General features: G+C 36.6%; 1 protein-coding gene across 8 annotated transcripts in view; it reads left to right on the forward strand.

The window, feature by feature from the left end:
• LOC113057777 (fibroblast growth factor 13) overlaps window positions 1–21,560 on the forward strand; it is a 115,738-nt gene that overhangs the window by 65,684 nt on the left and 28,494 nt on the right. For 6 of the 8 annotated variants that reach the window (XM_026225296.1, XM_026225297.1, XM_026225293.1 and 3 more), the window contains one exon: window positions 18,926–19,036. In XM_026225296.1, coding sequence (XP_026081081.1) covers window positions 18,926–19,036 — 111 coding nt within the window. Of the gene's footprint in view, window positions 1–13,362; window positions 13,955–15,874; window positions 16,855–18,925; window positions 19,037–21,560 lie in introns of those variants that run through there. The other 2 variants (XM_026225301.1, XM_026225298.1) reach the window with 2 other exon arrangements.

Consider the following 21,560-nt stretch of genomic DNA (forward strand, 5'->3'; position numbering starts at 1 on the left):
TATCCAATATCTGGTCATCTGACCCAAGTCTACAGTCTTATATCCGATTGTACTCTTATTTCATGATTTTGTCATTACTGTCTGTCATAACATAATATTTGTTTACAGTATATCTGTACATGTGCTAGTACAGTAATTCTAGAGCTATGAGATGTGAAACGGAAATGTCAAGCATGCATGTAAAAATAATGTTACAGTAGAAAGTGCTGTTCTTAGAAAGGCTTTGTCTGTTCTCATACAGAATTATTATAAAAAGATCTTAAACTGTCAAACATTTGTCATGGCTTTAGCAACAACTATATTTTAAAAAAAAAATGTTTTTAGTGTTTTAACCGTGACAAAAAAAAAAAAAGGAAAAAAAAAAGAATGGTTGTTGTACTTTTAAATGTTGAAAAACCAGTACTAGAACTAAGAACTAAACAAACAAAATGCTGCATTTTCAGATTTTTGTTTATGACTTTTTGCACCTTTAATAAACATTTTCAGAATGCACAAATTAATATAGACAAGTTTTCTTAGGCCAAATTAGAAGTAACGCTTTTAACAGCTGTCTCTGGAACAATGCAGAGATCCAATAAATTACTTTAAAATATGATAAAATTCATTGCAGAATTTAGAAATTCTATATTGGGGTATAATTTTGTCAATTTTGTCTGCTATCTGGGTCATGGTATCAGAGTGCATCATGCGTGATCACTCAAAGCACTTACAGCACATTGTTGTCAGAGTGCTTCACAAGGCTTTATATGGTCCTTTTCGTTCCCTCTAGCACTCCATAGAACTGACCATAGATTTATACAGGGATACAAAGAAATTTGAAATAAGTAGGGCTCAGTATTTTTTGGCTGAATTGTGATATACGTTATACATCTCTGTATTTTTTACACTTTCTATTTGGATAAATATATATTCATTTTAAAAATAATAACACTAATTTCATTAATCATCATGCCCAATGGTGTCCAGCAAGTGATTGTAATCGTGTAGGCTATACTACATATTATGTTCAAAAAAGGGTTAAAATCACATAACATTATAGCACTGTAACATTACAACACAAATAATGCTTTTTAAAGCAGAAGTTAAATTCACTAAATCAAAATTGAAAAAAAAAAAAAAAACTGATTGTATTACCCTGCCCATTAGAGTCACTTAATAGGTAGTGTTATCATAAAACTCCACTCGCTTGTATAGGTTTAAACTTCTACATATGGCACATTTAATGTCCAACAATAAATGTTTTTGCAAAATGTACATTTTATTCATAATTATTTCACTCCCATAAGTTGCATTTGAATTATTAAGAAAAACTGCATTTTACAACAACCTCTTTCTTTATGGTGCCTTTGCATATTTTTTAAAGCTTAAAGTTCCAAATCATTGTAGTGCAGTTATAGTTTGGAGACAATATGAGAGTGAATAAATGATATCAAAATATATCATGTCTGGCTGACCCATCCCTTTATTTTTGCACCCATCTTGACAGTATCTTAACAGACTACATTACGTATTCTGTGTCTGGCAGAGGTGTTAGAATGTGGGCCATGCGTGTGTGCTCTCATTCTTCCTACCCCCTCCGTCAGACATGAAACTGTCTGATTGGCTGCCACACCATTCAGACGCATGCTTTGGATGATGTAATATGCAGCAATCAAGCGTCATTGTCGTCGTAGGAACCAGCATACAAGAAGCAGCGCTGATGATGCCAGCTAGCACTAATCTCAGCGCTAACACTGATAAAGGCCTGATTAATGTTATCCCTCCAGCAAAGGCTGCGTGCTTTATCAGCTGATTAGTGCGGACTGCTGGATAACTCCGTAAGCTTTGTGTGATGATCTGCACTTAAGCCTCACTGATTTTATAGCAGCGCGAGTCCGACTACTTCTGCAGTGCGTGCTTGTTATGGCAGATGCTTTTAAATGGGATCAGATGGATACTTCCAGTCCAAAAGGATGCCGCATCCACCCTGGTTATGGAAGTAAATCATAGTAATGTAATGCTTGGGAACAGGCTATAATCGTTTAAACTTGTCCCTCGGTCATGGCAGGCAGCTCAGCGTAATCATATTGAGCCTTATTACACAGCTTTTCAGAATGCTTTATTCTGATTGGTCAGTTGCGGCGTCTTGCAGACAAATAACTGATTATAAAACTGTATGATTGACTGTTCCTCCAGGCAACCAATTTTAGCATAGCTATGCTATTTTGAGCATAGATGTTTTGTAATAGTGACCAGATGACTTTACTACTATCTATTATTTAACACGCAACCTCTTGTTGTCTCGGACTCCCACATGTCATAAACATGTCTTACAAAAAGGGGGTGGGAAGGAGAGATACAGACATCAAAAATGAAATGAAATAAAAAATTGATGTCTCTACCAAGACAACTGGGCTATGCAAAAAGAGTTTTTTTGACACAGAGCTTTGTTCTTAGCCCTCACTCTTCCTGCTTCATTAATGTCAGAATTATTATTCCACTGGCTTTCAGAAATGAGAGTGCCTGCAGCTTAAGGACTGCTGCGTTTTCGTGAGGCAGCAGACGGGTGCGCAGAGTGGCAGAATCAAAGGAATTTCAATTGCTGTTTACTCTTCGACCTCCTATTCAGACAGCTCACTGTGCATGAGCGTCTGCTTAGATCACAAACTATGCAGGGTGGAAAAAAGGAAAGAATGTAAAAAGATGAAAAGAGAAGGCCTCAAATGAATAACACACTCCCGAAAACTTCGTATAATGCATTCGCTGTGCACATGGAAGTGACTTGAGGCTTGATTGTCCAGAGAGAGATACAGGAAATGCATTTAAACACAAATTTTAGGGACAGTTGAAAGTTCTGTCATTATTTACTCACCATAATGTCATTTCAAACCTGCATGACTTTTTCATATTGAAAATCATAAAAGTCATTTTGGTCCAAAAACCATTGAGACATATCTTCTTTTAATTGTTTTCCAAGTCATACAGGTTTGGAATGACTTAAGGTGAATAAATGATGGCAAAAGTTTCATTTTTGGGTGAAGCATCCCTTTAAAACACTTATTCATGGACTGTTTGGGAATAGAAAAAACAAAGCAACAAACTGTATAACTATCTGAATCTCTCCTCCACCTTTCTCACCATTTTAATGATAAAAAGAGTAACTAGAAGAAAAACAGGTAGAAGAGGCAACAATTTATTCATGCACTGCAGTACAGCAGTGGCTGCTCCCCAAGGTTTTTGAACAGGTGGTGTGTTCGAAGCTGAGTTCTGTTAGAGAGAGCAAAGACTAATCAAATAAAGAAAGTTTTGAGTGCATCAGCATGGCAAGCATGCATCCTAGAAGGCTGTATAGAAGTGTTGCTTCTATACAGTGAAGATGTGAAGTGTAGCCTTGGATCTATCCTGGATACTTATTTCTGGGGGGAAAAAACAGCATGGTGGAAAAAAGAGAGGGCCATCAATAATGCAGAAGGTCAGATCTACTCTGACTGTGCTGCTCAAATCAAAGCTGGCTGCAGCTCAGATTCAAAAAAGGAATTCAGTCCTGTGGATTTAAAGTCGTGAAGCTCCAAACAGGCATTTTAACAGAGATGTCTTCCCTTGAGGCGTTTTTACCTTCGGCCAAGACTTTGCAGTTAATTTAAAGGGAAAGTCTTTATGTGGAACATAAAATGTATTTAGAAAAATATTGGTGTCTAAACATGTGGACAAAAAATGCAATTGAAGTAAATAAGAACCAAAACTTTTAGTTTTTTCCTTTTCACTCTGCAGAGGAAAAAAATCATACGGTTTTGGAACAGTTTGAGAGTGCGTAAATATTTTTGGGTGGACTGTCCCTTTAATGGTAGAATCCATTGTTTTGTTACTAGTTTTGTTAGTTTGAACAACATTTATTACATGATCTGAAATTACCATGATATTCTCTGTTGCACTCTTTTCTTTTCTTTTTCTTTTTCTGTTTTTTTTTTTAATTGGTGCAAGCTTGTGTTTTTTTTTTTTAATTATTGTTTTCCACTAGTTACAGATGGGAACAAAAAGAGTTAAAATTGTCCAGTTCCTCAATAATATCAAGTAGTAAGTCAATGCCCGCATATGCTGCTGTTCTGTGGGCATCACGTTTGAGTCCAGGCTCACGGACCTTTCCTGATCCCATCCCCTTACTATCATAATAAAGGCAAAAATGGCAAAAAATAAATAAAAATAAATTAAGAAAAAAATGACCTGTAGCAGGTCTTTACAATGTCTAATTGAAGTCCCCCAAGAACCCCAAAATGTTTGGTCGTCCACATAAAAAGCACACTCTGGGTGACCAAAAGGCTAGACTCTTCTCTGAGGAGCATGTTGTGTGGAGAGAGAAGAACTGGTTCATAGTTCACTCTAGTGATGATAGCAGGTTTAATTAATTTAGGTCAGATGGGAAACATTATGTTTGGCATCAAAGTAGGGAAAGACTAAACACTGAGTGCTTAAAGAAGTCAGTAAAAGGTGGAGGAGGAAGTGTCATTGTTTGGGGGATGTTTTCTGCAGCAGGAGTTTGACCTCTTATACAGCTACATTTCAGAGTGAGTGCGAATCAGAATCTCCTTTAGCAACATGCAGTTCCTTCCCTGCAAGCATCTCCCAGTCAGCCTGCAATTTTCATGCAAGACAATTTCTCTGTCACACTCCAAAATGGATAAAGCATTTCCTTGAAGATAAGAACATTGAAATAATGAAATGGCAGCCCAGAGTCCTGATCTAAACTGAATTGAAAATCCTTGGTGACAAAGTTATGGCTAAAAAAAAGCACTATAGTCACCGAACTATGGAAGAGACTGGAAGAAAAATGGAGCAAGATCCCACCAGCAGAGTGTGAGAAACTAGTGATATCCTGCTGACATCATTCAATGCAGGGGCCTCTACAATTTCTACTAAATTTTGACAGCTGTAAGTTAACCCTTAAAAAATGTAGTTGTAATCTTCTTTTGTGCTACAGTGGTTCTTTCACTTTGATCAGTTTTTTTTTTGTTCTTTAACAACAGAAAGGTTTTTGTTGAAATGACTTGGTTATTTTGTCAAACATTTTAGTATAACAATGGTATACCCAGAGCTAATATTCCTTCCAATTTTGAGCGATGAATATTAACAATATTTCAGAAAAATCTAGTATTTATAGATTGTTCTCTAATTTTGATTTCCAATGTATGTGTTTTACTTTTTTCTATTCAAAAGAAGGCTCTGCGTTTACTCACTTTTGTAACTAAACTACACTAAATTTCGATCACAAATATAGCCAGTGTGTGTAAATGACTTAATCACTTAATCACATTTTATTTCATAAGTGGTCACATTAAATTGTTATTATTGTTAGAAACTAACAACCTGCATGTTTCTATGGTCCAGTTGGTGAGGGTTCAGTTGATTCAGGTTGTGACTTTTATTTTTGCAGAAGTGTGATGAAGTCAGTTACTTCCAGCTGACTCTTCCTCAGCCTGCTCCACTGATCCACACTCAGCTGTCAGCTGTCACCACAAAGCTATGCCAAGCCTTTACCCGATGTCGCCGAGCAAGGCAAATGACATCAGATACCTCCTGGAGGAAGCATGGTATTAGCATGGGAAATGAAAACCGCCTGCCACGCTAAATGGATTTTGCATGTGATCTTACACAGGAAACTTAGCAAAGTAATCAGGCAGCTTGCGCAACCTCCATATCTATTTCTGTGCACTAGAAGCAAAGTGGAGATGATTAGAGCTATTTTTAAGCAGTTTATAAGCTTAGCATCACACATTCTAGAATTGGTCAGACTGATGCGAAGAGTTCTGACAGTCGGCTGCGATACAGCTGTCACCTCCGAGATGAGGTAGGAGACAGCGCTGTTTGCTCGCCCATCAGGCCAGATGAGTTTCCTTTGTTCCTTTCTCTTTTTTATCTTGTACCTCATTTTCACTCGGTTGAATTAGCATTAGCAGGGTCATCTGCTCCTCCTCATTTCCAACCATTTCCATTTATATCTGTCTGACTGGGATTTGATATAGGTCAGTGGCCCCTCACGCAGCCTGTGCCCGGTCCCTGCTGCCAGGATGAATATAGAAAATGAGTTATTAATATGCTTAGGTAGTGTGTAATTCAGAAGCTCATGATTATTGCAGAGGGAATCCTGGTGGAAAATGTGTGTGAGTTTGCAGACATTAAGTGATTTTCATTCTCACCTTGGTGATTAGCTGGAGCGGGTTGTGGGCTCATAGCCATTGAGGAAATGAAAGCATGTCATATAAAAGAGATGAGTGCTTTCTTAGCCCCTCACTTGGTGCACACTATAAGCCAACATGTAAAATGAAACATTTTTACTGTAGATCTGCCTTGTTGTGATTCCATGCTGGGAAGTTTACTGAAATTACCAATAATCTGAAAGCTTCAAAATAGTACTTTGTGTCAAATAGATGAATGGTTCATTCTCCATTTAATTGGACGCAGTCTTGCTCGGTGAACTGGGGTTTGGCAGCATATCAGTGTTTTAATAAGCTGTGAATGAGTTTTACAGAGAACAGAAGTGGTCTATAAATTTTACTGAGCTCATTATAGCAGTAAATACAGACTTATTTGGGTCACACAGCAATGAATTAACAGAACAAAAATACTTAGTATTTGGACTCTTAAGCAACACTTAATGAATGCAGGTCTGCATTATACGACAAAATAAGCCAAACCAAGTGACATTTTTTTATGAAAAATAGCACAGGAATTATTTTTAGTCAAAATAATTTGCACACAAAAAAAATGTTTCATGTTTTAGAAAAGCAACTCAGAATTGCTCCGGAAAGAGGAAGGACATTGTTTGTTTGTAGATGTAACTATTGCTGTCTGAAGCATTGACATTGACATCCAGATACGTTTAAGTGTCAATGTGTCAAGGCTAGTAAAAGTGTAAGATTCTATTTTTTTTTTTTTTTTTTTTACTTTGCTGATGGAATAACATAAGCTATGTAAATTTGTAACTCTATAGGTACAATTTGTTATTATATTTTCTGAAAGCTTTCTGTAACTGGGCCACCTGTTGTATATGAGGTGTCTGTCTTTTTCTGATCTCCACTCACTCAGTCCCATGATGGTAAAGTAGGGTACAATCTTTTAGCAACCCAGAAACAGCAGTATTCTGGGCTAGCCTCATCGCACAGTGCCTGTATGGCCTCTTTTGGAGGCGCTAGCCACTTGCTGGCTGAAATCTGGTCTTAGAAAACTGTGATGGTATCTTGATTATTTGCTCTGTACTCTTTGTTGCTGTGTTGTTTAGAAGTTTACATACAGTTGTTTAGAAGTGGTGTCAACCAAGTGGCCACCGTATGTTTATTTACAATTTCTTGTTAAATCACAATCAGAACTGAGATGAAAATCTGAAATCTCGATCAAGTATGAAAATGTGATATTAATCCATGAGTAGCAACATAAGGAAAGGTAGAGGGCTAATTGTGAAATTTGAATTTGAATTGGTTTATTTATTTACACTACTGTTCAAAGGTTCGGGGTCTGAACCTTGTATGCTACCCAAACCTCCATATTTTAATATATTTTGATATATAATGTATTCCTATGATGGTACAGTAAAGCCGAATTTTCTGAATTATTACTCCAGTCTTCAGAAATTATTCTAATATGCTGATTTGCTGCTTAAGAAATATTTCTCATTATTAATGTTGGAAAAAGTTGTGCAGCTTAATATTTTTGTGAATTTTTTTCTAGATTCTTTGGTGAATAGAAAATACAGTATTTATTTCAAATGGAAATATTCTGTAGCATTGTAATTGTCTTTACTGTCACATTTGATCAATTGAATGTGTCCTTGCTGACAGATATAAATAAATAATAATAATAATACATTTCTTAAAACAAAAATGAAATCATACCGACCCCACCCTTTGAACAATAATGTATTCATATATTTATATATATATATATTTGTTTTTGTTGCATTAAAAATCTAATTGCCTCAAAAACCGAGGGGGCACTTTTGAATGAGCATGACTGTGGTTGTGTTCTCTCAGAATTGAGACAGTATGGATGTGTAACAGGGTTTTGGAACCGTCTTTGGCTCATAGCATCACCTGGGGCATCTCTCTCTCTCTCTCAGGCTCTATGGAGCTCATATAAATGAAACTTGCACTCAGATTACTCGTTCAGCCTCACTGATGTGTTGTTTCACAGCTCATTTGGCTCGGGAGGTTGAGACTTCTCCCACTCATCAAAGAGTGCAAGCTCCCAGACCAGGACTGAGACTGGGTTTATGAACTTATGTCCAAAACAGCAAATAGGCATCTTGTTCACAACATAACAGATCGGAATCTGTTCAATACTGTAAACACTTTACTTTGCATATTTTGTGATTGCATGACGTTATACTTTAGGATTGCTGTTTAAAAACAAACATATGAATAGTTCACACCAAAACTGAATATTTGCTGAAGATTGAAAAGTTTTCACCCTCAGGCCATCAGAGATGTAGATGAGTTTGTTTCTTCATCAGAACAGATTTGGAGAAAGTTTGCATTACATCACTTGCTCACCATTGGCTCCTCTGCAGTGAATGGGTGCCATCAGAATGAGACTCCAAACAGCTGATAAAATTAATTAATAATCTATCATTAAGGTGTTTTTAACTTCAAACCATTGCTTCCAGCTAAAATATGACTCTTTTATCCATAATATTACTTTTTCCCAGTGAAAAAGTCAGGAGAACAGGGGATGGACTTTTTCCCCTGGACGTGTTATTATGGGTTCGAGCTGGAAGCAATGGTTTGATGTTAAAATCATCTTAATGGATTTTTTCTAACAAAAAGGCAGCTTTTGACTTTGCAATGTTATTTGCTGGACTGGAGTCATGTGGGTTACATGTGGATTATTGTAATGTTTTAATCAGCTGTTTTGACTCTCATTCTGACGGCACCCATTCACTGCAGAGTGAATGATTCATGTAATGCTAAATATCTTGAAATCTTTTCTGATGTAAAAAAATCTCATCTTAGTCTTAGAAGGCTTAAGTGTGAGTGAATTTTCAACAAAGTGTAATTTTTGTGTGAACTATTCCTCGAGATTTGCAATTCCTTTTGCTAATGATAATAGCCTACTCCATTGTTAAATGCACAGCTTTTCGCGTGACCCACATGTCAGCTGATGACTTCAAGTACTTGTCAGAATTACTTTTTTTTTCTGTTCTCATTGCACTCAGTTAAAGTGTACTCACACTGTGAACTGGACAAAGCTGCCATGTAATTATCTTCCTTCTCCAATTATTGACACATACACTTCTGTTCCTTTGAGTAAGGATACACAGTAACTATATGTAGTGTGTTTCTGAGAATGCTGGAGATGAGTCTGTGAATTGAGCTTTTCCTCAAGCTAAATGTGAATCCCTGGAGGTCCAGAATGAAATTAGCCATACTTGTGTACTTGGTTGTGGCAGAATAATCAGCCGCCTGATTTGTGATGGACTCTTGCTCACCCCTGCTAATGCAGCTGATGGTCTAATGAGGACACAACTGCCTGTTAACTGGGGCAGTGTTGACTTTATTTTGTATTGTATGTAACTGCTCAACCCTATTATTTTTCTCATTTTGATGCTTTTCTCCTAAATAGCACTAAAGACCATTTCTGCTGTTGTATAATAGGGATTTAAGTGCAAATATATAGCTAAAATGAATCTATTTCTCTATCTCTCTATCTCTCTATCTCTCTATCTATCTATCTATCTATCTGTCTATCTATCTATCTATCTATCTATCTATCTATCTATCTATCTATCTATCTATCATTATTTTTTCACATACATCCATACGTTTTATTCAGCAAGGATGCATTACATTGATCAAAATGACAGATTTCTATTTCAAATAAATGCTGTTCACAAATTCAAAAATGTGTCATACTTTAAAAAAAAAAAAAAAAATTGACAGCACTGCACAGTTTTGAACATAAGAAATGTACCAAATCAAAATATCAGAATTATTGCTGAAGGATCATGTGACACTGAAAATGGGGGTAAATTCCAGTTTACCATTAAATTATAAATTACATTATATTAAAATATAAAACACTGATTTTAAATTGTAATAATTGTTGATAGTGTTTCTATACTGTATCGATCAAATTAATGTGGCCTTGATGAGCATAGGATGTCAAAAACAATTTAAAAAACTTATTTTTTTTAAATAACAGACCCAAACATAAAAAACATAATCAATTTCAATAGAACATTGAGGTTAGTTTAGGTAGGCTTTGATGGAATTATGTGTTTTATTACAGCCTCATCTTATTAATCCTTTTTCGCTGCTCTTTCTTCTTTTCTGTCATTCACAATCTCTGCTTTGCTCTTCTCATTATTATAACCTTCGATGATGACAAATATGTCCCATCCCTCTCATTCTGTTGCACCCACCATATTATTTTATTTTCCAAAGCTCTCCCTTTCATTCTCTCTCTTCCAATTACACTTTATTTTATTTCTCACCGTCTAACACTTATTACATCAGCAGCTCAAAGCAGACCACATGTGACAGGTAACCTGATTGTGGACATGTTTTAAAAATCCCATTTTGCTGTGAGTGCATGAAGAAAAAAAGAGAAAAAAGGGGGGAAACGGGGTAGTAGAGGGTTAAGGATGATATTCCCCTTCCCCCATCTACTTCGCACACACACACAGAGACACACATGCTCTGGTATAGATATTGTCTCCATGACAACGCTTGCCATTGCCACAGTGCTAGTGGCCGGTGCTCAGCAGAAGGCCCTCCTGTTTTTAGCAGCAGTAAGATGCTGTGAACTCTCATGGACTGCAGGGCTACATTAGGACAACACATACTTCATCTTTACTGCTTTTTACCACCGTTTTCAGCGTCTGCTGGTTTCACTTGTTGTTTAAATGTGAGAATTGACACCCACTTGACTTGATCCTCTGTGATCACCTTTTTAGTACCCAATAATCATTGACTCAAAACGGATGCATTTTAAATATTATACACCTTTATCTACCTCAGTGGGCTTGACTGAAGTTATATATGTTACCCTGGACCATAAGACCAGCCTAGGGTCAGTTTTATGAAATTGAGATTTATACATCTTCTGAAAGCTGAAGAAATAAGCTTTCAGTTGATGTATGGTTTATTAAATATTTGGCTGATATACAACAATATCTGAAATCTGAGGGTGCAAAGAATCAAAATACTGAGAAAATGCACTTTAAAGTTCTCCAAATTAAGTCCTTAGCAATGCATATTATTAATTAAAAATTAGGTTTTATATATTTACGGTCGGAGGTTTATTAAATGTCTTCATGGAGCACAAACTTTACTTAATATCCTAATGATTTTTGTCATAAAATAAAAATCTATATTTTGGCTATTTTTAAAAATATAACCCAGCGACTCAAGACTGGTTTTGTGGTCCAGAGTCACATATAAGAAAAATAGGAATACAGAGGTCAAAAGACTCTTAGTTCTCCATAAATGCCCATGCATCTCAAAGTCTGTTAACAACAGCGCCATTTAGTGGCCGTTTTATAGTCTGGATGGCTGCATCTCTGAGGGATGATGTCATTCTTTCTGGCTGTGCTTGGAGAAGAGAGGGCTGTATGTTGCTGATATCTGAGTGTTCCCAGGTGATGAGAGAGGACCAGTATGGCCATCTGTGTGCCTGTGTGTGTCAGCAGGAAGCACACAGCAAACTGGCACAATGATCAGTTGTATGAAAGTGTGTGTCGGCTCGGTAATAGCACAGTGCATGTAATAAAACAGGTGCTCTGTTGTAGTCGTTTCCTTATATGCAAGGCATTTGCTGTATGTTACGAATCCGTTTTTGTGAACCCCTCTGATGTGCTTTTGTATGATATATTTTTGAGGTTCAAACATGTAGAACAAACAGAGCTTATTCAGAGATGCACTTCTTTATAACCCCATTAGCAAAGGGAGGCACTTGTATTTTGAACCACCTGAGGATGCTATAAACACAGCATAGATATTGTAAAGGCAGCTAATGTTCAGTCTATAATGTGGTTATTCATGGTTTTTCTGTAGTGAGAGGACAGCAGCCACAATAATTGTGCGGCAGTGTCTTTCAGATTCATCAGAGCTCCTGTAATCCATAATCATAATCATCAAGCTGTGTACACCGTCTGATCATTTGTGACTTCCACTCTGCCTTTTGTCTACATTTTATGGTTGACGCTAAATAGCAGTCTTTTCTATTGCTATTCTCAACCTCAAGGTAATGTATTCGATGCTTAGAATCACCATTATCTGTCATAGCTGTTAAATATTTGTCTATGTCAGTGAAATATATTAGTGTAGAGTACAATAGGGTGCTGTAAAGATGACATATTTAGATTACATCCTGGTTACCTTGACAAAAACCTAATAGGATTTCAAGAAAAGTATCCAAAAAAAAAAAAAAAAAAATCTATTTGGACTTGGACTATTTAGGAAAAAAAGGTATTTGTAATTTAGAATACTTACCTTATATTTATCTAGCCTAAATATTAGTAATAGTAATGTATTCATTATTAAATTACAATTTGTCAGACACTTTAGTGGCTTCAAATTAGAACCGTTTATTTTATGATGTAATGGATGGACTGCACAGATTCATAAATATGATTTGCTTGCTCCATCTAGTGGACAAACCATTGATAAACATTTTTGAGGCTTTAATTCATGGATCATTCCTTTTCTATTGGCCACTTTTAATAAATATCCAGGGCTAATAGATTATGGGCTCCATAGAAGAGTTAAAAAAATTATGAAGAGGATACATTAAAAAACAAAATAATTACAGTATAAGGTTGGGATATGCATTATTAACTATAATTGTGTTTGTCAGTAGATGTCAGTAGAACTTATCTGACTGGCAGTTCACTAAATCCTTAGATTAAATTACATCACCTTTGTGTAAAAGCATCTTGTGTACATCTGGACAGTGGATCTCTTGTTTCACAGTGTTTTTATAACTTTTCTTTTGTATTTAGCCCTGGCATAATATACACTGATGTCTTGATTAATACACTTCAGATTGAGGTATGGTTGAAGGTCAGAAATGATGGTTTATTGGCTTTATGTCCAATTTTGTATTAGACAATCAGCTTCATTTAACATTTTTCACTCCAAAATGAACATATTAATTTTGACCATTATTCTGGGTTGTTTTTGGACATCCAAGGGCTGATTATTTAATTCAATCCATCTAACTATAAGTTTGAATAAATTAATATGCTTATGCTTAAAAATATACAAAACATTCGCTGGTTTAAAACTTCAAACTGCTATTAATGGAATTAAATTAAATCCATCCTGCTATTTCAGTATTTTCAATCGTTTTGTCAAGATCGTGAAATTTAATGTACTACCGGCAGCTTTTGCAGGTGTTTTTATTAAAAGAATTGTGTTGAATCTCTTTTATCTGGATGCTTAGATCATTGTTAATCAGTCAAACGCTTTGAGAACAACAGAAGGGAAAAGCACAGCTAATGTTTGCTGTGTATCTGCAGATGCTGGTTGATGCTTCTGAGTGGAGAATGGAAGGTCTGGTATAACTGGTTTACGCGACGCATTAAAGGATCGCTTACAGCCATTTCTTTGTAACGTGAGAGGAACAAAAGCTATGCTTTAGTAGGAAGTACAATGTTCGATTTTCTCCCTGCGATTTTGACCCAGAGCACTGCAGTTTAGTGAACACACGCCCTGTGTTTGCCGGATCAACAGCGCTTCCCAATGAATCTTTAATGAATGCTTTAGAAGTCGTAATGGCTAGTCACTAATGTCCATTAATGATTTCTGAATGCAGCTGGCCCCGCCTTGATGGCCTCTCGACTGTTCCATTAGGATTTTTTTTTTTGTATGGTTAAAACTTTGAAAACATCCTCCTGCTTGCAGTGAATCACCACTGTCTTCCTGCTTTCTTCTTTTCACTATTTAACTGATAAATATGACATTTCCTCTTAGAAAATCAACATCAGGTAAGGATTTTCTTCACTTTTTTTTTTCTTTGTTTATTTAGAATATTTGTTTGTTTGGAGTATTTAGAATTGTATACTAAGTATTTTCTATTATTTTCACGTTCTTATTTTCTGCTTCTGTTTATTGTTCTGTCTAACTTATCCCTGTCAGTTTGTGGTGCTGTCCAAGGTGCTGAAATGCAGATAAAGATGCGGGTTCTCCTAATGTTTCATTAGCGTCTTATTTCTTTATTGCATATTTGTTTTACTTGTTCATCCTTCGTTCTTTAAGCCTTTTTTGTGTGTCTTACAACTTTATTGTATTATTAATGATAATTAATGATGTCTGTCTGTCTGTCTGATATATATATCGTTTATTTATAAAGATTACAAGATTTAGTTTTTATTTTCTGATAACATTGGCCTAATTATATATTAAAATCGCATTTTTATGTGGACTGAATCACATTTGCCGACCTCAGATAATCCACGTTTATTTATTTAGCTGAAGTAAACATCTCTGTTATTGCCAGGAGAAGGGTATAAAGTGTTTTCTAACATTTTATTTTCGGAGTATCTTTGCATTACTGAATCGATATAATATTGGCATTCGTAACACTTTTAAGCAGATCTGATGTTTTTGTTCCGTCCAAACGTGTAGTCGAGTCGTTATAGCGTCTTAAAATGCATTGATTGTACAGTAGATGGCGCTGTTGATGGGCATATAATGTTCTTTGTGATGCTCTGCTGTTGAATCACCAGAGCCGGAGCCTGAAGGGTTGATCGATAATAGTTAAGCTGCTGCTGATGTTCAGTCTGAGGCTTCCTGTCACTCATTTAACGTGATTTTCTTTAAATTGGCTGTTTTTGAAAAGACTTTGATCTATTGATAGTGCGATTGCAATAATGCAGTGATTGTCTTTTGATCCATATAAATATTATCAAAATATTATCTTTCCAGTAGTGCAGGTTAAAAAATTCTCCTAACATTCTATTTTATACACATCGTAGGCTATCTCGGATTGAAGCAGTATTAAAACAACAGCATTTTTTTATATAAATATAAAAATATGCAGTGCAAATACTAATATGCATATTAATACATGTTATTATGAGTGGCCCAGAAGACAACTGTGCTTTTGCCACGCATGCAGGAAACTTACTGCCATGGCAACCAACACTCCTCCAATCAGGACATCGCAACTCTGTTGTTTCCACTCGATCTTTTATGGAAAAGGAAAAACACACGACTGGCACATTAGACTGACTATGTAACGGTCTCAATATTTAAATAGCTTTAAAAGCTCCAGTATACTTGTAGTTGTCACATTTGTGTGTCACCGTCTCCCCGGGGGAAGCGTCTCTCTCTCTCTTTAGATATCGATCTCTCGCGCTCTTTACCCAGCCCTCTGTTCACACTGGATAATACTCAGACATTCAAGACTAATCTAATTTTACGTGCTTTAATACAACATAATATGTATTGCTGTTGTTGTTCCACATCACACTCCGCCTACCTCCCATAAACAGCTCTGTGGTAGGGACTGTTCACGAACTAGCGATGTTCGAATCTTTTTCTTTTTCTCCTTATTCAGTGAATCAGTTGAAACGATCTTGAATAGGTCACAGCTAAGCACTGACCGAGAGCCCCAAACAAATTAACGTAGGCTATGAATTAAATACACGAAACAAATATATTAGTAATTTAATAGAATAAAACCATTATAATGTGGGATAATCTGTTTTAATATTAATGGGATTACAGACTAGTCTCTTTAAAACGTCAGATACATAATTTGCCAGGCGTTGGAATTTTTTATTTTTTTAATTTTAACTAGCAAAATTACTCGAATAAAACCGACTAGAAATATGTTTACATTTCATTAAAACTAAACGTCAATTTAATAAATTGTTTTGTTTTAATAAACAGCGTGTTATTATTTTAGTATTTGAAAGGAGCAGCTAAATTTACAATAAGCACCCATATTAATTAAAGTTGGTCAAAATAAGAAACGTTACTACGCAATGACGTAAAAGACTTGCTGACTCCTTTCAACCGGTTCTTTGAAATGAACTGCTCGAAAGAACCGATTATAAATTAATTTCCGCCGTGGTTCACCTGTCATTTTAAGACATGCGAGCAGCTTGTCGCTCTCGTTGAATTTGTCTGCATCTACATTACAAAAGGATTCCGATAATTAACTCTCACACCCCCACCCACACACAAAGCGCGCGCACCCAAGAGTACTGACTCGCGCTCGTGCGCTGGCTAACAGGTGTTTGTCTCACATGGCTCTGTTCTGTGTGCTGCTGTGACTGACTGCTTTGTGGGATGATGCGAAACCTGTGCTCGGTGTGTGGAGGGACATCTTCTCCGTTATTAGTCGAAATAGCCAGATAGTGACATTATCTGGAAACAGATGCGGTGGAGGCTGCAGCCAATTGAATGTAGAGCCGTTTAAGGACTTTGTCTCCGAAGAGAAAATGAGCGTTGAAGAGATGCGCGTACCGTCACCTACATAACTGCGGTTTGTGTTAAAGCTGTGTTAATTTGCAACTGCTTTCCACCGATCTGTCATTCTCCTTAACGAACAATGGCGGTGACTGGTGTATGAAGACTTGGATGTGAGCTGTCAAGTGGAAGATTTCCTTACAGAGATCGTGTCGTAGTGGATGTGGGAAACGGATTGTGTCCTCTGAAAGTTTTTGTTATCGCACCGTCAAACTGGCCATGGCTGCCGCGATCGCCAGCTCCCTTATTCGGCAGAAGAGGCAGGCGAGGGAGCGTGAGAAATCAAACGCCTGCCGCTGCGTGAGCAGTCCGAATAAAACCAAAGGAACATGCGAGAAACCCAGTCGACTCAGTGTCTTCTCCAGAGTCAAGCTTTTCGGCTCCAAAAAGCGCAGGAGGAGACGACCAGGTCTGATGTGTTTTTAGGGTCCTGACTTAATATGTTATTGAATGTGTAACACGATCAACGTAATTTTCAATGTTATCTGCGTCTGTACTTTTACAAATATTGGTTTTTAAAATGTTGCATTTTGAATTTTAAAGTGCTTGCCATGTTTTATAGAGCAGGGAGCTATTTAAAGTCCAACAGCATGTGCTTGCACACTTCATAGTGAGATCTCATTCCAGTTCAGTTAGCTCACTTACTGAACTTTTTAGGAGTTTTGACCAAATTATTTTGAGGGGGGAAGACTGTGTGCAACATTTTTTTTTTTTAAAGATATTGTGTTGCAATGATGTTGACATTGATTTATTGTCCCCAGGTAATGAAAAAAGGTTATTGTTTGACACAGTTTTGGACAACTGCCCAACATAGCTAGCTGAGTCTTCTGTGATTCATTCTCACACAGTGGATCATATAGTTATTGAACAAAAAAATCTGCTGATTTTTTTTTTTTTTTTTTTTTCGGTCTTTTGAATGATTTTGATTTATCAACTACAGTTTCTTTACATAAAGTGACTTAAAGTCAAATACTTAAGTAACAATTCACAATTTATAGTATGATATTCTGAGTGTAGTTAGACTTTGTGTGGATGAACTTTAGTTTACAACTCCCTTCATAAGCAACAAAGAGAGATTATAGCCTATACTGTGCTCAGAAATCGGTAGAAATAGAAATTGACATGCATATTACTAGAATATTAGCCATGTATTGGTGCTAATTAAGAACATATTAATGCCTTATTCTACTTGACCTTATTCTACATCCCTAATCTTACCCAATACATAAACCTAACGACTACCTTACTAACTATTAATAAGCAGCAAGTTAAGAATTTATTGAGAGAAATGTCGTAGTTAATAGTTAACAAGTGTTACCTATTCTAAAGTGTTACCGAAATATTTTTAATTGTGAAGTAGGTAGCCTACTCTATCTATCTATCTATCTATCTATCTATCTATCTATCTATCTATCTATCTATCTATCTATCTATCTATCTATCTATCTATCTATCTATCTATCCCACACACACATTCAGCACAACTGTTTACTTACATGCTTGTCATAGTCCCAATTACCTTGCCTCCCTCCCCAGACAGCATCTTACATAACTCTTATGTGACACCTAAGCAGAAGTGTGGAAGTTTGTGTGTGTAGAGTGGCAGTTGTTTGCAGCAGTGATTCCATCTTAATTAAACAGTCTCATACTTAACAACCTTATTTACAGATGCACATGGACCAACACGCACATGAACCTAAGCATATTTCCGTATCCATATGTTGAAGAGTGATACCTCCCAACATAAAATCTATGCTCAGGGTTAGGGTTAGGGACCTTTATTCAGTCAGTTGTAATGCATTTATATTGTACCATACTGTAGCAGCTATATAGTGATGCTTTTTGGTTTAATCTGAATTTGTATCTAATAGGCTTATTTTAAATACTCAGATTCTCTTTGTATTGACTTAAAATCTGGGATTTTTTAAAATTTTAATTGTTTCTATTCTATATCAATAGTTTTTATTATAAGATATAACCTAATCTCTTTTTTTATCTCCTATGATAAATGAAAGTTAATCTGTGTTAATAGCATGATCCACTGACTCTCTAAGCCTTATTAACTACAGATCTGCTGATGCAATCTGGTATTTTGCACAGGAGAGCTGTGTCCTGTATGGTTGTGCCTCTTAGTCCCATTCATGCAGATCAGACCTATGTAAAGTGATATAGCTCTCTGCATAGTCATAATCACATTCACATTATCATGGACAGAAGACTGCAGTTTCCTTTGCAAATTGCAGCTCTCACCATTTTTCTGTGTGGTGACTATTCCTACGTGTAGAGTAGTCATTTTTTTTTGCCTGTTCTTCTGTCACTGTGGTCTGATCTCTTGTTTGTAAGGCAGGCTAAAATCTAAGGACCATGGAAAGCTCTTGCTAAGCCAGGAGCTTGGAAGCCCCTAACACTTCCACTGTGGCAACGCATGTTTAACCTTGTCTTTTTCTTGTTCTCTCTTTCTATCTTCTGTCTCTTTGCAGAGCCCCAGCTAAAGGGGATCGTAACGAAGCTGTACAGTCGACAGGGCTTTCATTTGCAGCTCCAAGCAGATGGAACCATCGATGGCACTAAAGAGGAGGACAGTGGTTTCAGTAAGTCTGCTGGCCATGTTGTCAAATTTTCACCTGTCAAGACACATGTTGAGTTTCAAAGCTGGAAACTCGGAAGTACTAGATTAATACACTTACACAGTGGCCGCCCAAAATATTTGTATACTTCGATGTATGCATTTTTTTTGTGTTGTTTAGCAAAACATTGAGTGATGTTCAAATTTAAGGAAATAAATAAATTATATTGCTTCACAAAAAAAAAAAATAGGCCTCAAATGATACTGTAATTATAAACTGTTTTGAATAAAGAATACAGAAGTATTTGGATATTTTATGGTTGCCAAACTTTAGTGGAGCATGTCCATAGTTACTCAACTACAGGACAGTGGAGGGAACTGACTTCATGCTGTCCTTAAAAACTCTCTTCAAGACCAGCTGGTTAAAAAGAAATTGCAAAAATACCTTCCAAATGTGAAGCTAGTTCTAGTCTTGCATCATTTGCAGATGCCGCTTGGTTTGATATGTTGCATCTAATGCAGTGGCATCCAGACATTTTTTAGTGCAACTTAAGTGTCCAAATGCTTTTTCTGGGGACACTGTATGTCTGCTTGTGTTTCAGTGACAGCTGCTGTTGTTATTGTTTCCTGGGCAGCTGTACTGCTCCTTCAGACTGCATTTCTGTCTCATACTGACACTCACAGACAGCTTCCGCTATGCTTTTCACTTTTTAATACTTTTACAGTTCCTGTATTGGTCAAGAGGCTCAGTTCTGTATAATCCTGAAATGGAAAATGTAGCAGCTTTTCAAAAAAACATTATTCAGAGAGCACATGCAATGTAGCTAGAAAGCCAAGTACAATATAAAGGTTTCTAAGCAAATGTCCATAGTGCCCTCAAAAACAAATTTGTATTTATTTTTTGCCCTTTATGATCAAAGATTATCTTGTGTCATTTGAAGTCATCTTGCTATGCACCTGCAAGTGTGAATTATTTAGCCGGTAGGCAAGAGCGGCTTCACCCAGTCAGTATTTGAGCTATGCTGTGTAGGATGGAGCCGGCTGGATGGTTGGCAGGGCTCTAATTTAATATGTGCTATATCTCACTGATGCTAAGTGTCTGTGGCATTCTGGGGCCTGTAAATTAGCTTGACTCTATTCAATTAGTCATCGGGTGAAGATGACGCTCATATCCAGCAAATGAGTTTCTGGTGAACGGAGTCATTTGGAACTGTGATCACTCGAGTCTCCAAATCCTCTCATCCATCTAGCTCGTCTAGATTAACATAAATTTGTGTCAAGTGCACATAAACAATGTTTAACATGAAGAGCCGTGCTAATTGAAATAACATGCCCTGCTTGAATTTAAAAAGTGGTTGTTTGACTCAAGCATTTGTGTTTTATTCACCCTTGAGTTGAAACTGCACCACTGGTGTGGCTGACCAGTCCTTCTCTCACTGCGTGCTTTTTCATTTCTTGTTTGTGTTCTTCTCCTGCATGATTGACTGAGGTAAAATGAGTTATATTGGTGTGAGATTACATAATAGCTGACCTGCTTTTCCCACCACACTCCCTTATTTTGTGGAGAGAATGAAAAGCTGTTGCTGGAGAGGAGAAGTGGGAAAATAGGGAGCTTCTATCTCTCGCACTACAAAAATAGAATTGTTAGGAGCTTGATGCCCTTGTCTCCATAGCGACAGTAGTGCAGTCCTCTTGGCTCTCCTCTTGTGTGTGTGTGTGTGTGTGTGCTTGATAGGGATGAAGGTCTGCTCTAATGCTCTCTTTACTCTCTAGATGTATCTTACCTTAAATGATGCTCATTGCGCTTCTTCTTGTGAGCAGAGCATGTTAATTTTAATAAATCATGTAGTTGTTTTGCTTAAATCTGATAAATATGACATTAGTGACTTTTTTTTTGGTGTTGCCAGAATATCTCATCCAAATGTTTTTTTTTGCACTAAAGTCATGCCATGATGTTATAAATAAATTAGTAAATATATCTTTTTACTCTTGTAGACTTGAAGATTGCAGTCAAAAATTCAGTCAAAAAACATGCAAACATCTATAAATTGTTTATTTATTGTAACCATGTGAGAATGCCAGTCAGAAAGAGGAGGTTGATAATAATAGAATCAAATTGATTTTATTAGATGAAATTGGGCGGATCAAGGGGCTTGAGAAGCAGACATTTAAAGATAAAACCTTATTGAAAATCAGCCTTTCCATCTCTCAAGTCTGACGTGATGTGCTCTTGGAGGAACAAGACAAAAGCTCATTCTGGGCAGTAAATGTCAGGTATGGCTGCTGTATTGGATCATGTCTCTTCGTGCAGAGTTTTACAGCTTAATTCAATTCCTAATCAATGTGTCTTGGCAGAAGGCCTTTCTCTCCATCAACAATAACATATTCTAACCTGCCTTCCGTCTGTAGAGTGGGCTGATGTGTTTTTCAGTCAGTCACAGTTTTATTTGAGTCAGTCTGATTTTTCTCCAGATATAATATACTGAAATATTAACATCTGAATGAAATGCTGAAATGCTTCTTTAAACAACAATAAAAATTTTACCTCA

Source organism: Carassius auratus, chromosome 39, assembly GCF_003368295.1.
Source record: "Carassius auratus strain Wakin chromosome 39, ASM336829v1, whole genome shotgun sequence".
Lineage (NCBI taxonomy): Eukaryota > Metazoa > Chordata > Actinopteri > Cypriniformes > Cyprinidae > Carassius > Carassius auratus.